Source organism: Eubalaena glacialis, chromosome 1 (assembly GCF_028564815.1).
Source record: "Eubalaena glacialis isolate mEubGla1 chromosome 1, mEubGla1.1.hap2.+ XY, whole genome shotgun sequence".
Classification (NCBI taxonomy): Eukaryota; Metazoa; Chordata; class Mammalia; order Artiodactyla; family Balaenidae; genus Eubalaena; species Eubalaena glacialis.
The window spans coordinates 236,411,875-236,430,574 of NC_083716.1; the positions used below are offsets into that span (position 1 = coordinate 236,411,875).

Here is an 18,700-nt window from a genome sequence, read left to right on the forward strand (position 1 = left end):
CTGAAAGGGAAATGACACCAAATGGAAACCTGGATTGGCAGAAAGGAATGAAGAGCACTGAAAGTGGTAAATGTGTGGGTAAGTATAAAATATTAAACTTTTCTGCTGAATTTCTTTAAAAGACAAATGACTATTCAATGCAAAAATAATAACACTATTGTGTTGTTGACAATATTTCTAGATGTAAAATGTATGATAAAATCATAAAGGACAAGGGATAATAAATGGATTATATTGTAAGATTCTCACATTTTAAGGAAAATAGTACAATATTAATGCTATGTAGACTGTGTTAAGTTAAAAATGACTATTGTAATTTGTAGAGCAATCACTGAAAAATAAGAGTCATTGCTAAAAAGACAATAGAGGAATTCAAATAAAATAATAAAAAGTACTGAGTTTACCCAAAAGAAGGACAAACGGAAGAATAAAAAAGAAACGGGACAAATGGAGAACACAGAGCAAAATGGGAGACCTAACTCAACTATGTGAATAATTGTAAAGGGAGCAAACGCTCCAATTCAATGGTAGATATTGTCAGACTGGATAAGAAAGCAAGACTCAAGTATGTGCTATCCACAAAAAGGCATTTTAACTATAAAGACATTGAAAATAAAAGAGTATAAAGAAAGCTGGTGTGGCACCATTAATATCAGACTGGGTAGACTTCAAGATAAGGAGTATTATTAGAGACAAAAAGGGACATTTCATAATGATAAAATAACCCATCAGGAAGACATAACATCGTAAGTGTGGATACATCTCATGCATACCAGAGCTTCAGCATATGTGAGGCAAAACCCAACAGAACTAAAAGGAGAAATAAAGAATTCCACAATCATAGTTGGAGGTTTTAATATCCCCTCTCAGTAATTGATAGGAGAAGTAAACAACAAAAAAAAATTAGAAAACGAAAAAGCAAGTCAGAGAATGAGAGGAAACATTTGCAATATGTGTGTCCCACAAAGAACTTGTATCCAGAATATATAAAGAACTCTTCCAAATCTCAAGACCAGCAGTCCAGTGAAAAGTAGGCAAATGACTTGAACAGACATTTCAAAAAAGAAGTTATACAAGGACCAAAAAGCACATGAAGATGGTGGTGACACAGCTGTATCCGTTTCTTCAAAGCTCACACTTAAAATGCATATTTAAGATCTGTGCATGTCACTGTATATAAATTTTACCTTAATAAAAATAGTGCAGGAGGGTCAGGAAGAGAAGGGTCTAGGTTTGGACCCTGCTCAGCCACTTGATCTCGGTGGCCTTGGGCAAGTTACTTAACCTCTCAGAGCCCCAGTTTCTTTATCTGTAAAATGGGGATGAGAATGAACTCTTCACTGGGCTGCTGTGAAGATTAAATACAATGACACAAGACATGGAGCACTTAGCGTGTATGAGGCGCTCTATTAAATAGCTTAATGCTCGCTCTTTATTCCCCACCCTCCTTCTTCTTCTCGCCTCCCAGCTCCTCAAACTTCTCTCTCCATGGATTCCTTCAGGACAAGCCAGGGACGAAAGTAGGGGGGGGTGTCCTAATTTGTGCAGCGTGGGGTCCATGTGGCTGGGAGAGGAAACCCTGCTGCCATCACTTCCTCCCTGGGGCTGTTAGGAGGAGATGGAAAAGGAACCATTTCTATGAGCGGCTGCTCGTGTGTAACCAGCTCCCCTGAAAGCAGATGCAGAGCTAACATCTAGCCCCAAGTACCGGACAGTCCTTGCTCCGTGTCCATTTTGATATAGTAAAAGCTGGCTTATCGGGCATGCTAGCAACTAAAAATGAATTGAACAGCCTAAGGACAACCTTGAGGGACTCAAATGAAAATGAAATCCTGTGAAGTTTTAATATCAAATATAAATATTGAGTATCAGAATGCTCTAAAACTTGGTAATCCTCAAGTGTACATATGTATATTGTGTCTCTATCTATCTATCCATCTATCTATCATCTATCATCTATCTATCCATCCATCCATCCATCAATGTATCTTCATCATCGTCCATCACCATCATCATCTATATCTAAACTATATCAGAGAATCATTGCTTTTAGGGCTGACAGTATCATTTGGTTTGACTCCTTCATTTCAGTGACGATAAAACAGAGACCCAGGGAGGTGAAGAGCTTATCTAAGATCACAGTGCTGGGTTGTGTATGCACCTTCGAGGACATGGCATCCTCTGGCACTGGGATGTAACTGAATATCTACACTACTGCGGTCAGCTTAGCTTCCTGTGGGTTCCTCCTTTATTTCCTGTGTGAGAAGCTGACTTCAATTTATGCCACGTGAGAAAAAAAATACCCCCAAATGCAAATATCTGATGCCATTATTGGAGGGAGGTGGGCTGGAAAAGGATTTAATTTTTAACGAGACCTGTGAACACTGCAGGAAGGATTCCTGTGGCAGAAGGAGGCTGATCTGAATGGCACAGGAGGGCGTTTACGCAAAGAAAGAAGCTGTGTCTGGTTGTTGGACGCTCAGCCAGATGCAATAATAAAGTAATTTAAAGGAGGATGCAATGGGGAAGTTTAAGAGGGATGTGCATGTCTGCCTAAGGAAATGATCTGTGAGGGTCTGTGCTAGCTGGCTTAAGGAGATTAACGGCAGCATTTGAAAATGCAATTTGAAAGAAGGAGGAGAACCGGAGATCAAGAAATGTGATAGATACCTTGAGGACGACGTGTAGCATCATCTGGAGGCCATTTTTGCCCGGGTATTTCCCGGCAATGTTAGCTGCGGACAAGTTGAAGAGGTTGGCTCCCGTTTCGGTACAGATGGCATGGACCAGCAACTTCTTCCCCACCCCAGACGGACCAGCCAAGAGCAGGGATTTCACCGAAGGAGCTTTCTCATGCACTGCTTCAGAACCTAAAAAGGCAGAGACAGAGGCTCTAAGATCCCGCCAAGAAAATAAGTGGTTCTTAGACGGGGACTCCTCAAGGCCATGACTCCGTGGCATGACCCCAGTCTCGGCAGCAGTGATGGATGTGTGGAAGGCATTTCTCACCAGGGGCACGCCTCCTGTCTCAGCCAGCTCCGTGACACCTTTGATTTGTATGTCAAGGTGGAGCTGTCAGGTCTCCTTGGGCGTTCAATACATTGCTTCTCTCTCACCCCTCACCCCAGCATTCCCCCCACACTCATAATTTTAGAGAACATTCCTGCGGTAACTAACCTCTGGCATTTTGGGGGAAGGGGCTGGGGGTTTCTCTGCTTCACAGCAGTACTACACCCTTTGAAGCCTCGGGAAGACGAATGTGCGATGCACGGGAAGATGCGGGGGAAAAGGGGGAAAAAACAAGATCCAGGCAGCAGTGGCCTGGCATTTTTTTCTTAATTTTTATTTTATATTGGAGTATAGTTGATTAACCATGTTGTGTTCGTTTCAGATGTACAGCAAAGTGATTCAGTTACACATATACACGTACCTATTCTTTTCCAAGTTCTTTTCTCGTACACGTTATTATAGAATATTGAGCAGAGTTCCCTGTGCTATGCAGTAGGTCCCTGTTGGTTTCGTCTGTCCTGGTTTCTAGCCTGTCGGTAGGGGCAGAGTCAACCTGACCCTTGATAATAAAGGATGTGAATTATTAGGTCACTCAGAGGTCCCTGCCCCGTGCTCTCAACCTCATCGCCCATCTCTTTCGAGCCCAGATTGGAACTCGGGCTTGATTTCTTCCATCATCCTGAACACGAGCAGGGCACACGTTGGCACTAAGTAATTAGAGAGTGAACAGAATGAAATCCTGTAGAAGGCTGTGATTGGAACATCGGCTATCACACTAGTTTGCTTTTGGTCAACTGCTGGGCTCTTCTGGATCAGCTGTAAACATATCAACATTCTAATTATTATTGTGCTTCTCTTTCTTTTTTCTTGTGTGAATGACAAGACTTAGGGAATTTATCTAATCATTAGGAACAATTTTTATAGTTACCTACTACACTCCGCAAAAACTTGGAAAGTAGTTTTGAGCAAGTTCTCTTTAAAATGAAGCTAAACGGGCAAGCTTCCATTGTGGTTAGCGTGGGAAATGGCAATGTGTTATGGTGAAGCAGACCTCGTTTTCCACGACGGCAGAGAGATGCCATTCTTCCCGTCTCCCGTTCAACACCTGGACACTGAGGGCTCCGTCTGTGGCCTCAGCTGGGGGCCGCTGGGGATGCTCATGCGGAAGAGACAGGATTTGCTGTAAAGAGTATACGGCCCGGGGGAGCTAAACTTGAGAAGTAACTAGAAGGGGAGGAAAAGATCCGTGCTAAGATCTGTGACAGAGACAGAGATTCAGGGAAGAAAGGACTTCCCATTTGGGGGATGAGGTGGGTGCATGGGGGTGAGTCAGGCCGGACTTCAGAGAGAGGGGCTGCGTCTGAGCTGGCCGGTGAAGAACGGGCAGAGTGAAAGGGGTCGTCTGAGAAGGATGCAAGTAGGGGGACGCAGTGACCACAGCCTGGAGCGGAAGGTCAGGTCCTGGGGGGGGGGGCAGATGATTCTGGTTGGCGAGGGAGCTGGGGTCAGCAAGGGGGTGGGGCGGAGAGTGGTGCCAGCTGTCGGGGTCCCTGGAAGATGATGAGGGTTAGAGTGGTGGCCGAAGCCTGGGGGCCAGGAGAGTTCCGGAAGGGGTGGAGGGAGGGGAGAACAGCGCTGAGGACAGAACTGGGGGAGGGGCAGCAGGAGGGAAGGGGCACAGGCAGGGGAGGCCCGGACACGTCATCTACCCCAGGGATGTGACTTTCCAGAAGGAAGGGGGTGGTCACCAGCGTCGTGCAGAGGGGGAGAGGGTGGGTCCAGAAAGGCCTCTGCACCGGGGCCTCGCTGGCCTCTGGAGAGCTCATCAGACGGCAGGGCAGGGAGGGGCCGCGGAGTCGCTGGGGACAAATCTGCCACGGCGTCCATGGCTCTAGCTGCTCATCTCGCCTTTCAAGGGCAGTTTTAAAAATTGCCTAGAATTGCTAAGAAACAGAGGAAATTTCCAGGCTTTTGTGCGTTCACCCTTTTCAACTTTCGGAGGATTAAAGAGTCACAAGGAAGCCAGTGTTCCGTGTCCTAAGCCCAGCTCTGCCCCTTCCGACCCCGGACTTGGAGAAAGTTCCTCAACATCGTGGAAAGGCTTACTCATCCGTGACAGCTGCTCAATGGCCACCTCTGCTGGGCGATGAAGCCGCACATAAAACGCAGCTTCTGCACCATGAGTGCCCTCCCCCCTCGCCTCCCTCTCTCCCTCCACGCTGCGGGGACAGTGACATTTCCGGGGCGGCGGGCAGTGAGCGGGTGAATGCTGACCAGATGCTTCCTGGGCATTCCCTTACTGCCCTTACTGCTTTGAAAGTTCACACCTCGTCCTGGGAGCCCTGGCCGAGGCTCCTGGAACCCTGGAGGCCGGTGGGAGCTTTGCTGCCGGGCAGGGTGGGAAGTGGCCTTGCGGTGTGTCCTCAGTGCCCTCTTCCAAGTGGCCGCCTTGGCTAGTCCTGGCAGTGGTGACCTGAATAATCAGACCAACAAACGCATTCCCTTTTGTGACCGGATACTAGTATAGACGTATGAAATTCAGACGAAGCCCTGGCACACTGCCGTGTGAGCGAACTTCTCTGTCTGACTTGTTTGTACAGTGCAAACTCATGAACAGGTCATGAGAACAAACGCCCCGCTGCCTCTGGGGCCTGGGGAGGTCAGCCACCAGGGAGACTTCAGGTTTCTCATTGACAAAAGGAGGGTCCGGGTGGGATGCCTCCCAGGCACGCTTCTTCCAGAACCCTCAAGTCAGCTTGGAGACGACACCCATCACCTTGTATCTGCCGGCGGAGGATGCAGACACGCCACACACTCACTTGTGAGGAGTTCCCTTAAAATCTTGACACCTCTTGATGTTCTCGGCTCTACTGCCTTCCATCACTCTGTGATGAAGTTTGAGGGCTAATCTGTTTATTTACACAGACCCCGTTAAATATTGCATATTGATTTTGTTGACCCCAAATTATGTTGATCCCCAAGTATTATATATTTGTGTTATATATGTATTTTATTTATGTTGACCCCTATTCTATGGACTGCTTCTGACATGAAGTTGAAAGAAGAATGAACTATTCCTTGCCAATAGGTTTAAGTTCTTATTTAAGTCAATGTGGAATAAGATGAGAAGCGTCCAAACGATTCCCATCTCACTTTAAAGCAAATTAAACAAAACAAAATGCGATTTCTAGTTCAGAATGGTCATCAGAGCACGGCCTGGCTGGAGTTCCTGCCCCTGCCCCAGGTGACGCAGTCATGAAAACATAAATAAAAGTGAACGAGAGGGGCAGGTATCTGTTACGGAGAGCCCCGACTTTCCTGCAGACTCTGGTCCGTCTGTCTGAACAACCATGATTGAATCTCCGTGGAAACTGGCAGAGCCTTGATTCTTTAGATCCAAGAAATACACTTTCACTGACTCCCGAAGGGCCGGCTCTGTTAAGGACCCAGTGACAGAGCCTGTGTGTAACAGGTAAGCCTAACCTCAGCCTTTGTCTAATTTGGTCACTTTGTTTTTTTGTTTTTTTTTTTAATTTATTTATTATTTATTTATTATTTATTTTTGGCTGTGTTGGGTCTTTGTTTCTGTGCGAGGGCTTTCTCTAGTTGCGGCAAGCAGGGGCCACTCTTCATCGCGGTGCGCGGGCCTCTCACTATCGCGGCCTCTCTTGTTGCGGAGCACAGGCTCCAGACGCGCAGGCTCAGTAGTTGTGGCTCTCGGGCCTAGTTGCTCCGCGGCATGTGGGATCCTCCCAGACCCGGGCTCGAACCCGTGTCCCCTGCATTGGCAGGCGGATTCTCAACCACTGCGCCACCGGAGAAGCCCTAATTTGGTCACTTTGAATCGCAGGTGCTTGCCTCGGTTATCATCTCTCCAGATGACAGCTTCCAGGACCTTCAAAATGCTAACCAGACATTCAAAGGCGCTACAGATATGCTTCCCAGGCGGTACCTTTCTGTGCTCCAGGATGCTCTAGCCCAGCAGAACGACCCTCACTCACAATTCTCAGTAGAAGAGGTAAGCCGCAATGCACACTGATGACGACCAGGAAGACACAAGCAGACACGCCTGCTTCTAGCAAAGGCACAACAGGGCAAGTGGAGTCCTTCCTTACCTAGTGGCAGGATGCCGTACAGGGTGATTAGCTGTCGGACATCCAGGAGGGAAGGCATGGGTTCTGTGGACACCTGGCGAAGAGTAGTCCCCAAGTAGCTGTACTCACCTGGGGAGAAAAAAAATAGAGGACAAATGAATGGGAAACTATGCTACTCTGAGTTGCATAATTTGGACACTTGCAAAATTAACATAGGATACAAATTGAACATTTCTGAGCAAATACAATCATATTATGGAGAGTCATTATAAAGAACTTCTCAGATAAAGGCTTGAAGAAAAACTGTCCAGCCACAAAAACATTTCTATACTCACTACAATAACTGGGAATTATGTTGAGTATGATACTAACCTCCCAGTATTTTAAAAAATAACCTTCGGATGTTGAATATGTGAAGAGCAAAGTTCTAAAATGAAGAACATACAAAGTAAACTAAAATACGGCAGGTTTGGTTTAATTTCTATTCCAAGAGATTATGTCTAACATTTGCTCAAACTTTAAAAATAACTTACTTAAGATGGATGTGAAATTTGTATTGAAGCCGTGTAAATCTGAACCTGAAATGCAATCATTTGAAAGGTAGGATCTGAGTCTAATTTAGGATAAATAGAAACATCTCTTTTTGAGGGTGATATTCATTAACATTTTTATCATTTTTAAAGGATTACCAAAGGAATAATATCGAAATAAATCTTTACAGGTTTAATTAGAAGGCATCAAAGAGCTTAATTGTAACTAGTCATAAATCTGAAGTGTTATTTTCTAACTAATTTAGATAAGGTCACCACGAAAATTAGTTTTGCTGCCTTCATTTGTCATGAGGATGGACTTTTACATGCTCATGTGATTCTCTCTTGATCTGTACCTGAATCTGAAGGAAAAATATTCGAAAAACGAATCACAATCTCTTGATGTTTTTTTTCCTGACTTTTTCTTTTCATAACATGTACGGATCTTGCAGAGCTTTCAATGTTATACATGTACAACAAATGCCTTTATGTGTGTATGAAAACACTGAAGAAATACATGTAGGTGTCTATGAAATCCTGAAAATATCAAGGGCTTTAAAGCATTTTCAAATGCTAAGGAAATGAGAGTTAAAATCCAGATAATGATTGCTGTTTTGTTGTGGGCCATAGCCTTTCAAAGCCTCCGCATGAAAAAAAGTCCTTGGCAAGGGCAATGGTCTTGGTGAGGGAAATGAGTGATAATGAAAGCGTCTATTATGGCTTCCGATCTGCACGCTTTTTAATGAGCAGGTAATAAATAGAAGAGCGGTTCATTTCGCCTTCACTAGAGCAGGAAGGGATCCTGCAGCCACCGTTAAATCCAGCACTTATTGCTGTAAACATGACATTGGGGGGGCATAAAAGTGACCCCATTTTCCTGCTTAAGTAAATCCAAGTTAATACCCAGATGCGCCATATTTTCTAGTCCCTACTTAGACAAAGGAAGTTGAACTGGTGGGTGTTGGTTCTGATAGAAGGAACGACCCTTTGCCAAGTGAGGAGACTCATTCTGAAAGCGTGTTACTACGTTTTGCTATTGCCCAGCATGGAAGCCATAAGCCCTTCCCATGGACTCATTCAGAATTTAGAGACTTCAGGATTCCCTGCACAGACACCAGGTCTTCCACGAGCGAGGGAAGAAGGAAACAGCAGATGAAGAGGTGTTGGAGATAGAAAGCATGAAAAAGGGCAAGGAAACCTAGGACAACAGCGGGAAAAGAAACAGGACTGTGTTATGGGTAGGATTGTGTCCCCTTAAAAATCCGTATGTCAAAGCCTAACCTCCAGTATCTCAGAATGTGACCTTATTTGGAAATAGGATCATTGCAGATGTAGTTAATTAAACTGAGGTTATTAGGGTGGGTCCTAATCCAATATGACTGGTGTCCTTTATAAAAAGGGGAAGTTTGGACACAGACACACACACAGGGAGGAGGTCAGGTGAGGATGAAGGCAGAGATGGGGTGATACAGCAGAAGCCAAGGATCGCCAACGACTGCCAGCAAACCACCGAGGGACGGACGAGACGAGGGATGAGAGGAAGAGGTCAGTTTAGGCCACGTGAGCCCCAGGGCAGCTCAGCATCCCGGCAGGGGAGGACTAACAGGTCCAGGGAGCAGGACAGAGGTGGGGGCTTGAAGGGGCTCTGAGGCTACAGCCAACAGATTCCTTCTCAGAGCCTCCAGAAGGAACCAACACTGCTGACACCGTGGCGCTGGACTTCTGGCCTCCAGGACTGGGAGAGAGTAATTTTCTGCTGTTTAAGCTGCCCTACTGTGGTACTTGTTACAGCAGTCCTAGGAAATGAACACAGAAGGAGGAACTAATTGTAGAGAATAGGAACATACGCGCACACTTAAAAAATAAGGAGAAATAAAAAATATTTGAGAAATCAAGGTGAAATCAGCTTCTAACATTTCCGTTCTACCCCACACAGCATTGAAAAGAGAATAAAGAACAGAACAATTGATAAAAAATAACAGCCTCTTAAAAAAGTTACTCAAAGAAAAGGAGTGAGAGAACACAGGAGGCCTCAAGTCAGCAGACGATGCTCATAGGACTTGGGGCCTCCCACCTGCACCAGGACATGCCAGCTCTGCCCCGGGCACTGCCAGGGCTGCACAGAGCATCTTCTGATGATGAAGAGCACGGTGACACATGCTACGTGGTTACAATCCAGGTTCCTGAATTGTTTATACAATAAAAATTTATGTTGGATGCAGGCTACCAGCTTCCAGAATGAGGTCGACAGAGAGACTTCTCAGGTTAACTTTCTGTTGCAACAGCTCTGCCAAGATTATGCACCCTGGGGCCCAGGTATTCCGAAGCTTCAGATGTTTTTCACATGTAATGTCTAAGTCAAGTCTTCTAAGGTGGGATTTTGGGGAACCCGTTGAATCTTCTTGTTCTTAGGACAGGCCCTGGATGCCAAGGAGAAAGTGAGAAGCACCAGCCCTGGCCTGGGTGTCAATGTTCCCACCGAACGCAGCAGCTCCAGAACCATAGGCAGGGCCAGGTAATTTAGGGGAGTATTGCCTGTGTTTGTTCCCTCTGTATTTTCCCCTTGAGCAGTGGCCGACCTAGGTGCCTCGTGCTTCTGCGATGTGCACAGGGAGGGAGGGGCACGGAGGCACCAGGAAGTCACAAGCCCTCTGGCTGGCAAACCCTGAGCCCGCGGAAGGATAGGTGAGATCACCACCGCAGCAACACAGGGGGACAGCTAGCTAGCTCTGTGCCAGCACGCCCTCGAGTGCTCCATTTCCTCACTCATTAAATTGTCACAGCAATTTAGTGAGGCCGTTGCTGTTATTATCCTCATAATTGTGAAAACTGAGGCACAGAAAGATTACAGAAAGGACCAGCAACCCAGAGGGTGGGAGCTTCAGAGGCAGGAGGGAGGAGACATTCCCAGCCTGGGCGGGACAGCTGGTCAGTGGGTCTCTGGTCAGTGGGCATGAGCCCTGTGTCCTGGTGGCACGGAGGACGAGGGAGCAGGGGAGAGTGCCCCTCGCTGAGAGAGGGCCCCAGGCAGCCATGAGTGGCCCCTGCAGGCACCAAGGGGTCTTGGAGGGCGCCAGTGCCCAGAATCTCTCCCCAGCCTCCGGGCACCATTTGGGAATCGGGGACCTTGATGGTACCTGGGGGCAGGGGTGGAGGCTTGCAAGAAGGATTGAATTTGAATAACCTTGGCAGTTTAGCCCTCGTGATGCTAAGTTATGGTGATTTAAAGAATAAAGAAACGTGCTATTTCTTGCATACCCAAGCTGGTGGCGGGAGCTGGTTCCTGGGCACAGGGTCAGTGCTCCGAGCTGGGCAGGTGCGCAGGGACAGAGCAAGGAACTGAGGGTGGGGGGAGTTGGGGGCTGGGCCTTGGGGGAACCAGACATGACGAACTTGAGTTTCCTGCCTTCCAAGTCTCTTTCAGCCCTAACTGCTGTGATTCTAGTGCGTATTTGGATTTGAGTGGTGTTTAGAAAAGAGTGGAAGCCCCCCAGACAACTCGTGTCCCGGCACTGCTGAGCCGGGCTGGCTGTGAATATGGGGTTCCTGGGCTGTGGAGAATGTCCAAACCATGCGGCCACATTCTGAGTCTGAGGGTTTGTGCTCTGTCCCCGCCTGCAGGGGGAGTTGCTGAGGCACAGCCAACACCCACCCTGCCCTGCTTGCCCAGCTTTGGGCCGGCTGGCAAAGGAGGAGGGGTAATGCCCCAAGGTTTCTTTTTCCCCTTTACTTTAAGGTCTGGTACGTTTATTAGAATACATCTTGGTGTTGGTCAACTGGAGTTGATATTCTCACATACAAAGTGTGATCATTCATCATGTGGTTTGCATTTCTGTTTTAGGCAATTTTTCATGAATAAAAATTCTTAGTATTTGTTCTGTTCCTTGGCTTTGGTTTTCTTCTTCAGGGATGTGTATTATCTTTGCCTGCCTATGTGAATTTTCTTTGCCTACCTTCAGTACTTGTTACTTTCTTTTGAAACCTTTTAATCTTGTTCTTCATTTCTAGTTTTATTTAAAAAAAATTTCTGTCTTTCACATTTCATTTCTCTTCAAGCATGGTTTGTGGACTTTATTCATTCTTGTATTCATTGTAATTTAGTTTTGTCCTAAAACGATTTTTCTCCTTTACTTAAAATATTCCTGGAATTTTGTGTAACTCATTTCTGCACTTTTCTAATTCCATTTTATGTATTCTTACATATCTTCTATAATTTTCTTAATGTATATTAGCTTGGTTTGAAAGAGTAGGTTCCAGTTATGTCTGCTTTGTGGGCATGTCTTTTTGTGATGATACTTTGCTCCTTATTCTTTCTTTTTTAATAGACATTTGGCATGGGCTTTGACCTTGAAATTTTCCATTGCTTAAATTTATATGAGTTAATATTCCTATATGTTTAGAAGATAGCTTGGGTCAGGGTAGCTTTTTAAACTTCATAGAGTCCCCTCTTCTGTTGTTTTCATATATGTTATTAGTATGGTGGCTTGCTTTTTGAGATGTCCTTGTCCTGTTCCCCTCCCCCAATTTATTCTGGACCTTTTCTCTCCCTCATCTCTGTTGTTCCTATTCAATTGTGATTCTACTCCCAAGAGTTTCTTCTCAGTATAAGGCCGTGTCTTGGAAGGGTCAATTTCAAGAGCGTCCAGAGGTTGGACTGTTCTCGCCCGTTCATACTTTCTGATTCTATCCATTTTCATGCACCTGCTGTTGAAGTGGGCAAACCCCTCCCAATTCCAGCTGCAGTTACTACCCTGGTCTGCTGTGCTTTCCAGTGAGTGCTTGCTGGCTATTTTGGGGTTCTTTTGTTTTTTGTCCCCAGTGGCTTGCACTTTGGGCTTTGAGGGGAAACTTGGTTATTTCGTTTTTGTGTTAATGTTGTCCACAGGCTTTTGCTTTTGCCATCTAGTTGCTTTGTCTATTTTTATGTGGGGATCTGGGAAGATCCACTGCCATCTTTTCAAGCTAAGGATCTCAACCGGGAAAAAGAAGACAAACGTGGAAAAGACCAAAGGGAGCCAATCCTTGTGGCGATTTGACTGATTTTGCTAGACTGGGTCATTTACGTTTGAGGTCACTCTTAAGAGGTTGATTTCATTTGCTTTGACCTTAAGCATCTTCAAGATGCTGCCTGGAAACTGACAAAGAGATCAGTGAGGAAGTCCAAGATGGATAAGAAATTAGTAAGAAGATGAGAAATATGTCCATTAATTCTCTGAGACTCTACCATGTGCTAGGCACTGTACTAAAAACTAGGAATTCAGTGATAAGCAAAAAAGACATGATATGAAGGAAGAAACCAGACAAGGAGAGAGAGAGCACTCAGAGATCCCAATCGTAAGTAAAGAGGTAGGGTTCTGCTAAAAGTGTTATTTTTTCATATGAACAGAATTAACAGAACATAATCAAGGCAATCCAGGAGAAAACCCTGCAGTACTTGAATAAGAAACACATAAAATAAATAGAAACCCAACAGATATTCCAGTACATTTTCTGGTAAAATCTTACACCATTAGGAAATATGCTCCTCCAGGCCCCTGAGAAGGAAATGTGGCTTTATTTCAAAGGGATTAAAGTGATCATTTTTTGATCCAAGGAAAATGTCAGCCTTTTTGCTCCTGCAGGCCAAAACTGGGTCAGTGTAAACACTGGAATGAATAACTCGGAAATGGGTTATAATACAATTTTAAAAAGAGAGAATCCATGTGTCTACTCTAATACCAAAACAATTTTAAAAGGAGGGTGGGAGGGAAATCTCTCCAGAACGATGGTACCTGCTAGAAGAGGAGACAGAAATAGAGTATTCCCACTTTACAACCACCATAGCAAAAATTGATGCAGGCAGAAGTCATCGGCGGATGCCTAAACCTTTAAGATGGTTGGGAACAGAATCTCCAGAGCCTCAAACTATCCCCCACAGATTATTCATTGATTACAAAGGGGAAAATGGAGCTTTACAATGGAGAAATCTGTGGAACAGCACCTTCACCAGTGATTAAACTTAACATCACCAGTGATGGGACAAAGCATCATTTTTGTGCCCTCAATGTGAAAGACTGAGAAGGACACGATATTACCTGTAGTTTTCCTGTAAAAAATGTTTAACATGAATCAAGTCAGGAGGAAACCATCAAACCAATTCAGTTGAAGGAGAGTCTGTAAAACAGCTCAGACTCTTTAAAAATGTCAATGTTGTGAAGGACTGGAAAAGCCTGTAAATTGGTGCTGATTAAAGGAATGAAAGGGGACGAAGAAGATATGACCATCACATCCATGATCCCTGACTGCATTTGGGATTGAGAAAGACAAACAGTTACAAAGGACGTTATTTATTAGGACTATCGGGAAAATTGATTATTAACTAGATATTACCTAGTGGTAAGAGTACGACATTAATGTTACATTTTCTGAGTGTGATTATCTTTTCCTGGTTACATAGGCGAATGTCCTCAGTTGATTGTAGATGTATGAAAGTGAAAATGACATCTGCATTAGGGTGGTAGGAGTATCAAGAATTTTAAGCTTTAAATATGTTTTCAGATCCTCATGGTATTTTTTAAAAATTAAGAGAAAAACATTAGCTGAAGATGGTGATAGCAAATGTGCCCTCTTTTTCCTCCCAACTACTCCTGTGGTGGCCCCTAGATGGAATTCTGGAAGGAATTTCTCCTGTGAGGACTCTGTGTTGGAAGTACCAGGGGCTGCCCCCTAGGGCATTTTGATAACCAGAGCTCATGAACAATTCCTCATTTCCTCAATTCAGCTTAAGCCACAAAGAATGCCTCCAGGAACCTTGCTAGTAGGTTTGGAAACCTGCTTCTACCACATTAGGGGAGAGAGCTGGACCCATTAGATCACAGCAAAGAAGGAACTCAAATCAATTCAATCCAACAAACATTTACTGCAAGCCACTAAGGGCCAGATTTTAGGTTGGACAAAAGCACAGATGAAACATACTTCCGGCTGTTGGGTCCTCAAAAACCCAAGGGGTGACATACATATGTGACACATACATGCATTATTCTTTGTGTACTTTACCAATGTAATCAGAGAGGTTGACTTTCAGAGCCTGGATCAGTAAGCCTTCTTCCACTAGTTCCTTATACAGAGATTCGATGGTCCTGGGGATAAAGCAGACCATCTAGTCTGTGAGCAAACACATCAAATCAGCAGTACTGATGTTAATCATCACATACTCAGAGAACTTTAACCAGATCTCATTCAAAGTACATTTGTGTGTATGCAAATAAATTGATTTTTGGAGTGTTACTACAATTTGGGGATAAATTAGGCTTTTTAAAAACAATACTTGCACTCGTCCATGGGTATACCTGATGTTTCCCATTAATAAGAATTATATCTTTGGGCATCTGAGACCAGCTGTAACTCCTGCAGTCTGCCCTTTCATCAGCCTTCATGATGGCACAAATATGAATTAGAAATTACCCAGTAATAGTAACATAACGGGGCCATAATTATATATTCAGTTAGCATCTGCAAGCTGTAATAAATCATCAATCCTTCGCGAAATTGACGTTTCCTTTTAACTCCATAGCATAATAGTTTAAAAGAAATATCTATAAAAAACAAAGGCTTATAATGGAGATCATTTTAATATGAAAGACAAAATATTATAATTTTTTAGAAGGATGTTATACTCTTCCATAGTGTTTACAGATGACAAAACCTCTTCTCTAAGGGGGCCTTGGGCATGTAGCCAGCATAGTGGTAATTTATACTACTTGAGGAAAAAAATGGAGATAGTATCCCACTTAATGAATGAAACTCCCAATGAAATTAACTGGGGCTTGGCTTGCTGGAATTCAGATAGATCATGCTCAAATACGGTGCAGCAGAGTCCTTTGAAATGTTTTGTCTTTTCCCTTTTCATTTTTAGGGGCCTGATGCTTTGGTTCAACCCCAGTCTTTCTTTAGACTGAAGAATTGTAAATATAACTATTTTTAAACTGTTCTTTGATTGTTCAATGATCCAAGTTAGTGTGATTAAAAGAGACTCAAGAACATCAGTGAGATTCAAGCCAAATACCATCGGGATAGATGTTAATTCAATGACTCCAGTCTTTGGTTGACTGAAATTTTATTCTATCAAATATATTTAAAATAGTGTGCCCTCAGCTGAGAATTAAGAAAGTTTTAATTGTAATGGAATTGGGGATGACAGTATCTGACCTATACCAAGGCAGTATCAACTGTAGTGTTTTGACTTGAATATTCGTTTAACATAAACATATGCATAAAATATTAACATACAATTGAATAAGATTCTCTAAAATAATCCAAACCAAATATCTTAAGACTCCGGGAACACAAATCTATATTTGGATCTTTCCAGTGAAATAAACTCTTGCTACAGAATAAAAAATTTCAACTCTAAAACTACCTTGTATGGCTACCTTATATGGCTGAGCCAGTTTGAAAGCCCTAGGCCCCCTTTTGTCTGGGCAGCCAACCTACCAGCCTGGGGCTACCTTGAGTGAACAGAAAAGCATCATGCCCAGGAATGGTCAGGGAGGAATCCCAAATTGTAAACTAATAATAGATCATCCTAATCATTAACCAGGAAGTGGCTGAGAAGAGATGGTCCCTTTCTGAGCACGGCCACATACAGTGACCAGGAAGAGATAGATGAGAGAGCTAAGAGTGATAAATCTATTTAAATTGATTTTTCAGGAGGCCATTACAATACCCAACAATAACAATCCCTGTGAATGGCAGGGAGCATGAAATGTCCCTTGAATACCTTGACTGTCGGTACACTGTTGAATAGTTTTGTGATGGGAATAAATAAATAAATAAAATAAAACTACCTTATAAACTATGATCAAAATACTGATTTAAGGTTTATACTAACTGGATAAGAGAAACGTAAGTTGTCTTACAGTGTCTTGGCACAGAACTAGCCCATTTACTGAATCCCACTTAATGAATAACATAGAGTCTTTAAAATTAAAATGAAAAGTCTTCCAGGAGTAAGATGATCAGGTATTTCTGTACTTTTGGGTATAAAAGTGAAGAAAATACTACTGGTCTTTCTTCATTTCACTAGAGAATTGCTGTAGCTCATTTATAATAGTTCAACTGTAAAGAAACATATGCAAAGAACACATTCATTGGCTAACAGACACGGTCCATGAGCCACACGTGTGTGCTGTGCGTTGTTAAAGTAGAACCTGTATTCAGTTAAGCGACTCTTTAAATGCAGAGAATGTGAATAGATAATTTTAACCTAGTGGTCAGCTCATCAGATTTGAGTTTAGCTCTGGGTGGTCATTCAATAAGACACTTAGCAGGATCTTCTTCTCCTGAAAGACTGAGGTAAGGACAAAGGAGAAAAGTGGCATGTGAAAGTCACTGAAAGACAGCAGTGGCCCTGCGGGTAGGCAGGGGCTGGACCTTCCTCCAGGGAAGGGACTACAACATCCCCCCGAGGGGGCGTCAGTGTTGGTGCATCGGTAGATGGGTTCCTCCCCAGGAACTGGGTGCCTGAGTCTCAGAATGCTGACCAGGCAGCGGTCAGCCAAAGCTCTTGACCTTGAACTTTTCCCTAAACAGTGGAACATCATGTGAGGAAGCCTGCAGCTCCTCCCTCTAGCGATATCCTGTGGGAGCCTTTTCTCCCCAGAGCCAAAGCCCACACCAAGGCTGGGTGTCTCTCCAGAGGCTGCCTGCCAGGGCCCTGGGCGTGTGCACCAGCTCTGGGGTGCTCTGGTCCCCACTTCTCCTGTGGATGGTTCCAAGCTGGCTTCCTCTCTCGTGGGGCTTCTTTCAAGCAGAGTTTGGGACTGTATCAGCGCACCCAAGGGGGAACAAGGGAACACCCCAAACAGGGAGCAACACCTGTTACCCATTAACAAACCCATGGGAAAAGAGGTATACGTTCAAAATGATTTCTGACATTCACTTCCTAGGGATTTTAATTAAATTCCTTGAAAATGTGTGAAAACCTAGGCCCTATTTATTTCCAATATTAAAGCACTGAAGGCCATTTCAGCTTAAAAATGAGCATTTATAATTATTCATTAATATCAAAGTTCAGCCGATGAAGCTCAAGGAAATGGAAGTATCCTTTTACAATGAGACAAATCCTCATCCTTTCCTTCAAGGAGCATTTCGGAAGGGCCTCAGCGGGCTGGGCCCAGGGGCGGGCATGTAATATGAACTGTCTCTGCCCTCAAGGACTGCAAGCCTCAGCGTTCCTTCAAAAGCTGTAGTAGGATGCTATTTCTCAAAAAAATTTCTTGAGAACCCCACGAATTTTAAAACTTAAAAAAAGTCACACGGCCTTAGAAGCGATGGGGCCTGAGTCTGCCTTCCAGGCGCCCCCTCTCCACTGCGTCTCCCCAGTCGAGGATGCTGGCCTGCATGCAGGACTGCAGAGAGGTCTCCGTGCTTTCCCCCCACCATACTCTTCCAGGATGAAGGGGTGTGGTGTACAGAGCAGTGGGGGGAGGTTGCCTTTCCCAGACCAGGCTGAGGACTCAGGCCATGTCCTATGCTTTTCTGGGGTGCCCCCCACCCCAGTGTGCACCCCTCACCTGTCAGCCGTTGGGTCTTTATCCTTCTTCCCCAATTTCCATTTTTTGCCTTTCTCCTTTTTATTTTTCTGGAAGAAAATGGAAAAAAAAAAAACCCATTTAGTAAAAACAAGCTTCATGCAAACAAGAAAAATGAGCTCCAGAAATTAGCTAAGGAAGCTGATTTTGGCTGGTGGCATAGGGGAATGGGAGGTGGGAAGTCAATCATGGTACATGGAGCTGCAACACTTACTTCATGAACATAGGGACTGGCATTGAGGTGGCCACGCTGAAACCTGCATGGACTGTCCCAACAGGCCCCGAGCATTCTTACTACAAAGGATGAGAGTGCCGAGTGCACAGGCAATCAAGCTGTGCTTTTCTTTGGTATCTGATCACCTCTCTGTTAGCATCAGGACCCAAACCTGGAGGCCAAAGAGTGAGGCAACCAACCAACTTTGGTTCCCAAAGGGCTTTGCACTCAGATCCTTGTGCCGGCTGGAGGGCAGTGCTCACAATGTGGTCCGTTAAAGCA

The 18,700-nt window shown here is 44.5% G+C and overlaps 1 protein-coding gene across 1 annotated transcript in view; it reads right to left on the bottom strand.

Annotated features, from left to right (window-relative positions):
* The window catches only part of IQCA1 (IQ motif containing with AAA domain 1), a 169,850-nt gene that overhangs the window by 35,383 nt on the left and 115,767 nt on the right, over positions 1–18,700 (bottom strand). The window contains exons 12-15 of the mRNA XM_061206144.1: positions 18,187–18,254; positions 14,669–14,751; positions 7,125–7,232; positions 2,671–2,870 (exon numbers count right to left, since the gene is read on the bottom strand). Coding sequence (XP_061062127.1) covers positions 2,671–2,870; positions 7,125–7,232; positions 14,669–14,751; positions 18,187–18,254 — 459 coding nt within the window. The remainder of the gene's footprint in view (positions 1–2,670; positions 2,871–7,124; positions 7,233–14,668; positions 14,752–18,186; positions 18,255–18,700) is intronic.